A 12,461-nucleotide genomic window follows, 5' to 3' on the forward strand; every position below is an offset into this window, starting at 1 on the left:
GTGCATGGCTGTATTATGTTTTCACTGCCAGAAACAAAGTAATACAATTCAAATAACTATTATTAGCTTCAGAGAAATGAAATGCCTGCAGTGTAATGTGAATGAGGAAAGCTTATTTCTTCTGCTTCCAGCAGCGCGCAACCTTTCAGTTTAGAAATAAAAAAGTTGCAAAATGGAATGATGTGAAGGTGAAGCTATATTAAACCATGCCACAAACTTGCTGTTCATTATTTTTCCTTTTCTTCAAGTTTTATAAGCAAGTGAGCTGGTATTACCGATATCAGAGTTCTTGCTTAAAAGCTTCTCCAAAGCAAAGCTGAAGTACAGCTGCTAGTGGCACTTTACAGAGTCACAGTGTCTGAGGCTGGCAGCGATGTCTGCATCCATCAGACGTGGCCCAACCCCTGCCCAAACGGGGACACTCAGAGCTGGGTTCTCAGGCCCACATCCAGGCAGTGTTTGGGGATCCCCAAGGAGGAGATGCCGCAGCCTCTAGGCAGTCCGTGCTCTGTCGCTGTGCAGCATGGAAGTGCCTTTTCTTGTTTTTCAGTTCATGTCTGTTGCCCCATTCTGGTACTGGGCACCACCAGATGGTCATCTATCTCATGATCAAAAATGAGAAAATTTTCCTGAGTGAGCCTGTACCGAAGATGAGCTGTTACACGTGCTGTTCTGTTTTACAAATACTGGTTCTTTTACTTCATAGGCTACAAAGGTAGTGAAGTGTGCGTTTTGCTTACTCAGCACTGGGTTTTGCAAGAGCATTTACTGCCTACAGTTCAAGTACAGAAGTCAGCTGAATTTAAGACTTCCTTAAAAACTGTGTTGTCTTCTGAGTGCTTGTTGCTGAGGGACAGTAGGGATCAGATGCAGCATTGTCACAGCTCACACCTTCCATTGAAAGCAGGTTTGCTTTAGTGAGCGGCTTCTTTTCATAGGTTGCTATTGAAAAATAAACCTGCAAGGGCATGAAAGCCGATGAGTCATTTCACTTTAATTCTGCTTCTGCTTAGGACAACCAGAGAACTGAATGAAAGCCTAGTAGTCTCAAAATGAGGTTGCTGTGAACTCAAATACTACAGGAGACTCATTCATACTCGAATCACCTCAAGCTGTCAGTGGCACTTAGTCTGGGGCATGAAAGGAGATGAAATGTAGTGATTTTTTTTTTTCTTTTAGAATATCCTAAGGTTTCAATTAAAAAAAAAAAAAAAAAAAAAAAAAACCATTCAAATAAACATAGCAGACTTTTTATCCTACTGTCTTCGTTCCGTGATAGCTACAAAAATCCACTGCTTTTAGCAGTTGCATGGGGGGGGAGGGAGAGCTTATAAAGACAGCATCTTCTTCATTCTAATGTTATGACACATTGACTAACCTTTCAAAGAAGGGTGAAAGTCATGTTTCAGTTTGATCATGGCTGGTGTCGCAGAGCTGTTCACAGATCATGGTTTCTGACTCAGGGAAAGCATCTCTTTCAAAGCTTGCTTTTTTTTCAGCCCTGTTATTGAAGAGTTCCTTCTTACTGAAGGGCATAGTTTGAATTCATCTCAACTCTGTTGAACTGTCATGGGAAATATGGGTCAGAACCCTTCTGTCCTATTATGTATGTACTGGCTGTAGCATTAAAGAATTTTAACAGTCATGAGGTAGGTGCAGTGTGTTCCTAACTCTGCAGAGTTACTGTAGTGCAATCACAGAGGAGATAATAATAAAATCCTGTAATCGTACCTTAAGTATGATACAGGCCAGCCAGAAGCCTTGCAAGTAGAGGAGATTAAGGTTTTATGCAAACTATTTTCAGTCTCTGAAGGTATTCCAAAAAGACCAAAGAAGTTTCAAGTAATCCTTTTTTTCGTCTATCTCTGCAATTTTGAGGCATTAAAAATGCAGGACGAAATGTCTGAGTTAAACATTAAATTGGTGAAAATATTTGTAATTTATTGTAATACTTTCTATTCAGTGAAAATATTTATCAGGCGTTCTGGTAACTTTTCTTATTAGCACTTGCAAAAAGAAAAATGTTCTGTGTAAGGCTGATAATCTTTTAGTAAGCTTTGTGACATTTTCTTTCATAGTTTAGCTTTAATTTTCCAACCTTGAACCATTTAGCTTTGACCATTTTTAAGTCATGTCTTTGCATGCGAAGGGTCTCAGGTTAATGACCCAGAAACCAGGGAGTGCAGTCTCAGCAGGGGCAGGCGTGCCTAGGAGAGATACTTAGCAAAGCACCAAGAAAATGCTGTCTTTCATTTGTGGCTGTCCATCTCCTCCTCTAGATCCCTGAGTAAGGTTGGGACCTTACTCACTATTTAACTTCTGCATTAAATTAAATTGAGACATTAGCCTCCTTCATTAAACCACTGAATGTTGAGCTCTGCTGTGGATCTTTAGAACTGATTAAAGCAGATCCTCTGAAAGAAACAGTCTATCAAAGTGCATATACAGGGGAGTTCTTTGAAGTGCATTTCTAGTTTTACATTTTAATTAAACTATTAAACTTACTGTTAATAAATTAATATACCTTAAGTTTTTGTATTGCTATCCATCTTCAGAGTATCTGAGCATATAGTCTTTAGGTGGCACTTATGTCTTCCTATCAAATTTCCTGTTAAAAAAAAAAAGTATAGAATTTGTATTCCAATACTAAGGATTTTGTTCTCTTTTAGGATCGAAATAGAATGTATGACAGTCTGAATATGCACTCTTTGGAAAACTCCCTTATTGACATTATGAGAGCAGAGCATGATCCACTTAAAGGTATGTTACTATGCTAAATAAAGAAAAAAGGGTCATCCATTCTGCGGATTTGAATTAACACTGCTTGCTAATTTAGTTTCTAGGTTCGTATTAAAATATGAATTATTTTCTCAAGTTAAATAGAAGGTCAGTCTCAATCTGCATTTTCCTGAAAATACGGATTTACAGATGTTTAAAAATTTAAGCTTTAGTGTCTTCACAGGTATTAATTCCTTCCCACTCCAACTTTCTTCCTCTGCCCAAAAAATTCGTAGCTAGGTTTATCTGAAATTGACTTATTTGCTGCAAGGAGTTCTACCTCAGTTTATAAAGACACGCAGATCTGCTGCAGCAAGCCAAAAGGAGGTGGGAGGAGAATCAAAACACTTTCAGCGAGTCTTCCCTATTCTTTGCGGTGGAAGCCGATATGAAAATGATGTCAATTTCAGAGCTCACAAAAGATGTTAATGCATGGAGTTGTCTGGTTTCTGTTAGCTCTAAGAGGTCCAGAAGTACACTTTGCTTTAGAATGCGGGTTCCTCTTACTCTTCTGGGCTCTGCTGAAATAGTGAATATGTGTGACCTTCAATTTTAACTTCTCTGTTCATTGTACAGTAAGTCATTGTATTAAGTTGTTGTTCTATACTTATTCTCACAAGGGGTTTATCACTGAACTGTAGGGCTCAAACAGCTTTATTTGGATTTATCAAATACTACTTTATTTGTGGTGCTATAACTAGACTGACACAGTCTAACTTCAAAACTATCTAAGACTTCAGAGTTGCTATGCCAAATTCTGTCTCAGTATTGGAGCAATTGAAAAAAAAAAAAAGCAAACAACCTCTATTCATGCAGTTATTTACCCCCATCCATACTTCAATTCTAGAGGTCCCTAAGCTTAATATATATTGAAGTTATACATAGAAGTGTGTGTTATTGTAATGTGGAAGACAGAGTCTATTCATTGTTTAGTAAGATCTGTGTTCAGTTGGAAGATCTGTAGTACAGCCTGTAACAGTTGAAGATTTATAGCGTGAAGCCAAAAGGTTTTGTGTTGCATTTTTTCTTTCCAAACTAAAAATCTCTGCTAAGCATCAGTAAGTACGTAGCATTTGGTTAGCTGCTTCATTTTCCTCCGTTAGACTGGAAGCTGAAATTAAATTTTGTTAGTTGTTCTTAAATCTGACTTCTTGTTTCATGATACTTACAGAGGAAGAATTGAATTTCAACGATTTTATCATTACGTTTTACCAGTAAGTTCAGTTTCTGTCCAGTCTGCATCTTTATTACATTACAAAGTAACTCGAAGAGGTTGAAACCTGTGAATGTTAACCCTGTGGTAACAGCTGTGCACTGAAAGCACATGCATGTCATCACAGACAAGGTAACGAATTCACTACACTCAGGACCAATGTTTTTTTTGTTATCTGAACCCAGGTCTACCATCAGGATCGTTACTAGAATTAGAGAGCGTGTGTCCTCTATTATAACATACCAGTGACATCTCTCACGTGCCTGAAAACCAGCCTGTTTCTTCCCTTCTTCTGTGCACACCGATGGGACAAATGGAAGTGGTTGCTTTGTGCCCCTACCAGTTCTCTTGTTTTCATTTTGGTTTTATAATGTAGAAGAGTTCTCAGAGGCACAGTAAACACACAAGAGCCCTATTTTTATTCTTCTCATCATATTTCATTAGGATACGCTATGTGAAAACTGTATCTTTCCAGTACTATTTTTTTAGTGAGAATAAGGCAAGACAAAGCTTTTAAGATGAAGTAAAATATGTCCATATATAGACATTTTTGAAAAACTCAGTGAAGGTTCCATAGTTATTCTGAGCTTTCTAGGGACACGAGTGTATGGTTTCGGTCTATAGTTGACAGACTTATTTTTCTTTTAACAGTTTTACCATCATACCCTTCCAGTGAAAATTCTGCAAAGTTTTCTGTTTGAACTAAAACAGATGGAAGCCATAGATAGCGATGAATTCAAAGGAAATTCTTTTCTTCTTTTTTTGTTTGAGTGCCAGAGAACAATGCACACACCAGCTGAATTTTAATGGAGTAATCGTGTGCTATTATTTAAATAGATTGATGAAGATGCATTTTTTTTCCTTTGGAAGTTATTATTTTAATTAAAATGGTTACATTTTTAGCAGTGAGACAAGGGAAATACTCCTCATTGATTTTACTGACTGGCAGCGGGAAGCAGAAAACACATCCAAGAATAGCTTCTCACTCACTCTCTATCCCTCTCATGTTTAGTCACCATTAGTTGGCATTTCTGTAGCCTCCTAGCAACTGTAACTTTTTTTTTTTTTTTTTAACAAACCATGAAACACTGATTTTGTTATTTCAGTCCCTGTGGCATTTCTTTTCACTACAGCAAATCTGACATTTAAATAAGAGCCCATCATATCTGCTTGCATAATGCACAGGATTGAAAATATTTTTATTCTTACTAATATGTAGCATACTTCGTTGTAAGGAAAGAATATTTTTATAACTAGAGAATATTTTTGTGACACGTTTTTCAGCAATCTAAGCACACTGAAACAATGCATCTTTTATATCTGACCACAGCAGTAAAATGAAAGTCCCTGGAATTTTAAGCACGTGTTTCGGATTTAGCTGCTTACAATATCTGGACTATGACTAAGCATCTTGTCTCAGATTTTGCACAATGCAGAACAGACACAGTGCGTATCACTAGCTCACAGCTCCAGGTTTTGCATTTGAAGATTCATTTTAGAAGAAACTCAGATTTCACAGTTCTTGCTTTTCATGAACTTGAAAAACCTTTCTTTCAAATGTGATTCACTGAAAGCTAACCTTATGCCTGCCAAAAGTTGTTTACAGATGTGTAGTTTGAGCTTCTCTTAGATGAAGCTTAGTCTAGCTACGGACACAACCAAAATAAAGGGTTTTTGGAATTCGGTGAGACATTTCAAGGTAGTCTAGGAGGGAAGAAGTGCTTGAATTCACTAATTGTTGTGGCAAAGATATTGATCCTATTAAAACTAATCTTCCCAAGTTGTTTTCTCAAAATCCACTTTGTAAAATGGTAGTTGATTACCCATTCCAATCATTAGAACTTAAACCAAAGTAAATAAAGGCTGAATTAATTCCTTTTTACACCTTTGTTCCTAAATGTCCTTTTTATTCTTTTATTAACCCTTAGAAGGGTGGAAGTGAGCCTAAAATACCAGAATATTGTTAGAACAAAGATAGAACTGTTGCGTACTTGTATTTTTATCAACCTCCCCCCACAGGCGAGTCTTTCCTGATGTAGCAAACTTTTATTCAGAAACGGAAAAGCCAAAATGTTTGGTCTAAGACAAATTATGGAAAAAAATGTAAAAGAATTAGTTATATTTTTCATGGAATATGTATCCAAATTGTGAAGCAGGTGATTTTATGGAATTTATTATCTACTGTTTTAAGCACTTTTCTATTGAAGGTAATGGTGATTTCAATACATTATAAAAACTTCTCTTGAGTAAGGCAGGAATACTGATACTTTACTCTATTTACAGTTGTTTTTTTCTGACCAGCTCTCTTCCAGCTCTACAAGCTGGATACAAGAGAGTACAGAACTTCAGTTAGTCATGCTAATAGGAGTAACAAGAACAAATATGAAGTTTGTTTATAGGAAAGAGGAGTTGAAGTTTTTTTCATGCTTTTGTGGTGAGGGGAAGAGGGGGAACTGAAATAATACCATCTTATATAGCTAGTAATAAGAATAATAATAAAATACTAAGTGACTTGTGGAAAATAACTTGATGCACTTACGTTGCTCTTTTCTATTTTTATTTTCCCATTCAATTAATTTAGTGAAGCTTTTCAGCTGTTCTGTGTGTGCTTTTGAAAGCAACCTGCTGGAGGACACCCAGTGAAGTATAAAGGAAAAGGCAGCAGTGTCTGAACAACGCAGTAGAAAACATTTTCTTTGGATCTGACAACTGTTGTTTTCAAATAATTTTGTTTTGTATTTTATATCAGGAAGCAGTAAGACTTACAGTTATGCAGTTCTATCCTGGGGTAATTCAAATCCTACTTCAAAAAGGGTTTCTGAGGCAGAATGAAAAGCTGAGAAGGGGAAACTTCTCTTTTTGTTCTATAGGAGGTTTTGAAATCATACATTCAGAATGTTTTCTGTAGATTTCTTTCTTAGAAACTGAGGGGGGGGGAATCCTCCTGTTTAAGTCTGATAGACTCATTTGCCTAAACGCATGGACTGTGACAGACAGCACATTTGGCCTCATTCAGGCTTACATAATTCTTACACAAGCATGTGAAAGTGTAGTAGCTAGGCTTTCTGTAACTAGGTGTTGTCCAAACATGGATTTGTGCTGTTGTCTTATCTATGCCAATACAAAAACGGAGCTTTCTGAAACTGCTGAAACTCAGCCATTCCCTGTCTGCTAAAGGAGTGTGGGGGAAGCTTAACATGGAACATTTTTCTCTTCTAATCAAGATGTATACTGAAAAAAAGAAAGTGGGGAAGAAATTTGTGATTCTTATCTCTTCATTCAATCGTTTGAAACTTAGGGGGGAAAAAAAGGAGAGGGATGCAGACAATGAAACATCAAACTTGTGAAGCTGTGAGCCAGCAGCGTTTCAAGTGGTCACTGTAAATTTAGGTCTAATCCAAATGTTTTAATATTTAGGGAGTCCTACAGAAAGCGTGCATTTCCAATAGTAGATAGGAATTTGTCTTAAAATGAACAATAAGAGCAACTGTATCTGGATGCTCAGAAGCCTGGAGAAAAAAACGTCGTGTTAGTAACATGTGCTTACAGACATGTAATCAAAATCACATTTGTTACTCTTTCCTTGTCATTTTTATTATCAAGACTTTTAATTGGATGTAGTGGATAAATTGGCCTGCTAAAACTAATTTGCAAGCTTGTTTTTTTCCCTCCTTATGGAAGAAAATGTTGTGAGATACGCATACCAACCAGGTATGTTAACATTGCTGGTGTAGATGTGGAAGAGGGGATTGAATTTAATAGCACATCTATTACATATGAAATGTCTCCTCGGCAGTGCTATTCTGAATTTAGCTGTGGTGCAGGAGGATAATTAGTGGAGATGGGCTGAAGTTCCTAGACTCAGGCTTTTGTGGAGAAACTTTCTACAATGTGACAGTTTGCGATGGAGTACTGTCATACTAGCCCTTGTATTTTTTTCAAGTGGCAGTCTGGTACTAATTGCGGGTGCTGTAGAGCTCTGTTCTGTAGGCAGTCAGTGAAGTGATTTTCATTTCTCAGGAAATACATCTATTATTTATTAGTAGATAATTCTGTTGCTAATTTGTAGTTGTTATTTTAAACTAGTGTAGCATCTTTCTATCTAATTGAAATTATTTTAAAGCAAGTAGAAACCACTGGAATAACTAGAATAAGTATTGAATGGTCATACAGTTCATGTTTACTGACATTGAGGTAAGAAGGGAATAGATGGGATTTGTGGTGAGGGCAATTTAACAGCATTAAACAGCATTCAGCGGAAAGAGATGAGTAGGAACTAAAACGTAATAGCTAAGTAAATTGATATAAGTTGATGTGCCCTTGTTCTCTATTTTATATATTGATATTTTACGTGAGATTTAATACTGTATGCATCCATTCTACACTATTCTAAAACAAATTGGAGTTGTCTGAACTCTGTATGAGACTCATCTCTCACGCAATTCCACATAGGAAATTTTCTGAGTTTATTCATACCATTAAACTCAGGTGAACTCCCTAGAAACACTGTGATTTACTTCCTCTGATTAGGCTGGGGCAGAAAAACTGAAGTTAACATAACAAACAGCAGTGGTTATGTTTTGAAAAAGTGAGAAAACCTTAAAAATGTTTTCAAGATTGTAAAACCCAAGTGCTACACAAAGATAATGAAATGCAGGTATTAGGTTCACCAGAATGACATATCTATATTTAAATCACAAAATGCTATTTCACTGAAATAACTTTTAGACTAAGACTAGAAATAAATATCAGTACAGCAGTACTTGTGCGAAATGCGTTACTTATTTTCCTCTTCTAATGTTCAAATTATTATCTGAGTTAGCAAATTCATCTTCAGAGTAGCAAGATGTTTTTTTGTGTTTGATTCATAAGCTTGACACAGGAGTGGTGGGCCCAGTAGAGGCAGAGCACTCCTTAGTGCAGCTCTGCCCATTGCTTCTTGAGAAGCACTTTATTATTTCAGCTTTCTCAGTTCGGCGCTTTTTGTTACAGGTGCAGTTTATTCACAGAGTTAGAGGGGAAAAAGTATAAAGAATGCGAAAATGTAGTGGTAAACCCAGAATGAATCTTCTAAAACAGCTTTTCTCTGTAGATACTGGTATTGGTGGGGTTCTCTCTTATGATAGGCCTTAAATCTTACCTGTCTTTCTGTTGTAATTAGGGTATGTGTCCTTTATCTCCTTCACTAAATGAGAACATTTATATTTATATATGAGCTATTTATGTAAAGAACAAAGAGAATGTCAGTGGAGACTCAGGCAGGTTCAACAAGAGATGATTATTTCTCATAGTTTCTATTCTTGTTCTACATCAAGAAACCTCTCCCAGTGTTTGTTGCAAATACTTCTACATATAAAGAGGCTGGTGACAGTAATTTCTTGCTGTCAGCCAAATGAGTATTAATTTTAGAGACCAACTAAGAAGAAAAGCGAGGTGACTTCTTAAAAGCCAGGCTGAGCAAACCACTGGCAGCTCCCAGCTTGCAATTTAAGGAAGCGTTCTTCTCTCTGCATTTCTTGTTAACACCAGCATGCCTTTCTAGAGGCATGGAATATTTACTGTTCCAGAAACATTATTTTTTTTTAAATATCTTGCCTAAGCCTGTTAAAAGTTCAGTAAAAGTTAGAGAAGGCTGTAGAACTCTTCCAGATGGATTCACCCAAGCTTTCCAAATTGTAAAACAAATAGGCTAAGATCTCACCTATCTTCAGCCACTCCATTAATGTACATTCTAATATCAATGGAATCTGTTGGAAGAGAGTAACTGTATAACTTGGGGTTTTAATCTTGCTGTTTTAAGTGGAAGAGTTTGTAATTATCACTAATTTTTCTATGTTTTTGGATATAAAATTCTCATGTTTGTTTTTCAAGGGGAAAAAGCAAAATTTAAGCACTGTTACTTAATTTTTTTTTCCTGCAAAAGAATTATTTATTTAATCCCCAAGTGTCCTTTTGGACCCCCAAATACTATTTCAAGAAATTGCCAGTAGAGGGAAAAATGAAATGTGTGATTTGGATTGTTAGACAAGTTTAACACATAGGTGACTGCTTTGATTTTCATTCTCCTTTTCTTGCAATGTTTCTTTTCAGAAAGCCTTATTAAAGTATGATTATCTGCAGCATCCTACTAATATTTGCAAGCCATCTGCATAAATATTCCCCTTTAAATCTGTCTCAGTTCTAAACATGCATTGCATACAGTCTGCATTCTATTTGTCTAAACAAATGTTCTAGTTTACTCAAAAAGATTAAATCTATATATGTATTTAAGGATTATATACAAGCAAGTATGTTTTCATAGGAAAATACAGGCTTGGGGTTTTTGCATTTAAAAGCTCACTTCTAAACACAGAAGCTATTGTAAATTTCTCTCTAGCTCAGTGTGCACTACTGGTACATTTGCAGCTTCCTGTAAACGGAAAAAGTCGTCTTTAATAAAAAGGAATTGGAGTGAAGAGATGCTTCGACAGTGCATTTGAAAGCAGACGCAGCTATAGAAGTACAACATACTACGAATGTAGTAAAATGCAATACTTGAAAAATTGTAATGTCAGGATGTGAGATTTTGTGTAATTTTCATTTGATGGGTGTTTGAGGGAAAATGTGGTGTATCATATTAATTTTTTTTTAATTCTGCAGGTAAGCCAGTACTCTGGTTTTGCCAGACTTACTAAAAAATCTTGCATACGATTTTTATATTCAAAGCAACAAGATGCAATCATAAATTGGTTAATAAGTTCTGAATGCCTTAATATTAATTCATGTTGACGTGTTTTTTTCTTGCATCGGTTCATTGGAGAGGCACTAAACTGTAGAAGTGCCACTCTGTTAAGCAGTGTGCATAGTACAGTTATTCACAATCAGTATGAAGGAGAAGACGAAAGCAGTCAGCACTATTTCTGGGTGTCATGAAACAAAAAGTGGCTTTATCCTATTGGAGCTGATCCTAAAGCGCACTGCAGATCTTATGACCAGAGAATTAAGGTTAAGAAGTCTGTTCTTGTCAGCTTTAACTTGGGTCAAGGGTATTGTTGGTTAATGTGCTTGGAGTTAAATATTAGCTCTTTATTTCCCTTAGGCAAACTGGAAATAGAGTTTATATTTAAATTCTAAGAAGTTATATTTCATTTTGTTGTGGTATTACCATTTTCTAGCGTAATAATTAATACCTCTGCATTTACTTTGTTTTATTCTTTGCTTTTTGCTTTCTTTTAAGGTCGCTTGAGTTATCCACATCCAGGGACTGACAATCTTCTGATGTTAAATGGTAAGTGCTAATCTTATAACAGTTTCTAATTATCTCTAGCTTAGTTTAAATCTGACATGTTGGTACAAAATTATGCTATTATATTCTGTTATTGAATTACTTGCCTCTAGTCTTTAACACTGATGGGACTGTTGCCATTTTTCAGAGCTGAATGGCAACAGCTAATCTTGCAACAGCCTTTCATTATTTCTAGCTTATTTGAAATCTGAAATACTTAAGGATGCACTATTCTTTTTTGTTCTCAAGCACATGACAATAACATTCTCCAAAGCTCTGCAAAAAAACTAGCATGCTGGAATGAGAATTAGAAAAAATAAGAAGTCAGAAATGCATCTTGTGTAGATACAGGGTAAACTATATACTTTTTATTACACTTATGTGGTCTAATATTTCTTAAGTGGCTTTGTCAGTTATGTTTCTGACTGTAAAATACGCTGCAGTTAGAGTTCATGTTCACGTTCCTCTCCCAGTAGGTCAAACTTTGTGAACATCTGCTACTCAGTGAAGGCATGAACTTTAGCCTTTGTTCAAGGCTAAAGAAGGAAGCAGAGCTTGGTAATCCATCTAAGTCAATAATAAATCAGGGGTTTTGCGCACAAATGTTTTCTACATTGGGAAAAATTAGAGCTGTAATGCCACAGATTCACAAGATTAGAAAAAGTTGAATCTCATGTATGCAATGCAATTACATTTTTCTCATTTTTAATTATTGGATAATGATGGGTCTAAATGTTACCAGTAAAAAACTATCTGTGAAAAATACAAACAGGATAGGTACTTCAGGTTTGTGGTTCTGTGGAGCTTTTTTTTATTATTTTATTGCCTTCCCCTTCTGCACCATCATTTACACTTGTGCAAATGGATGCAAAATGGAAAATAATGATTTCCTTTAGTGACAGTGTTTATTCCATTGTGATTTTCTCCTGATTTATAATGAAACATCAGGTGGGAAGGCATTAAACATTAATTAATCTTATGATTAATATATATTTTGAAATATTTATATTTTGAAATATTTTGTGGCAAGTTACTCATATTTAAAAAAAAAAAAAAAAGTTTAATGCTTAGAATGGTGAGCTTCTCCTTTTATAGTGCTGATGCAAGTGGAGTATGGAATATCTTGGAAAAAAAACTCTTTGTTTTTATTGGTGACACTGGAAGAATGTGTGTCTGTGGTGCCAAACTATCCTGAAAGCCTTACCG

General features: G+C 35.9%; 1 protein-coding gene across 2 annotated transcripts in view; it reads left to right on the forward strand.

The window, feature by feature from the left end:
• CPEB2 (cytoplasmic polyadenylation element binding protein 2) overlaps positions 1-12,461 on the forward strand; it is a 52,863-nt gene that overhangs the window by 11,842 nt on the left and 28,560 nt on the right. For both annotated transcript variants that reach the window (XM_042812497.1, XM_042812498.1), the window contains exons 3-4: positions 2,670-2,760; positions 11,208-11,258. In XM_042812497.1, coding sequence (XP_042668431.1) covers positions 2,670-2,760; positions 11,208-11,258 — 142 coding nt within the window. The remainder of the gene's footprint in view (positions 1-2,669; positions 2,761-11,207; positions 11,259-12,461) is intronic.

This window comes from Centrocercus urophasianus, unplaced genomic scaffold (genome assembly GCF_019232065.1).
Source record: "Centrocercus urophasianus isolate 14NV4802_14NV808 unplaced genomic scaffold, USGS_Curo_1.0 seq_13, whole genome shotgun sequence".
Taxonomy (NCBI): Eukaryota; Metazoa; Chordata; class Aves; order Galliformes; family Phasianidae; genus Centrocercus; species Centrocercus urophasianus.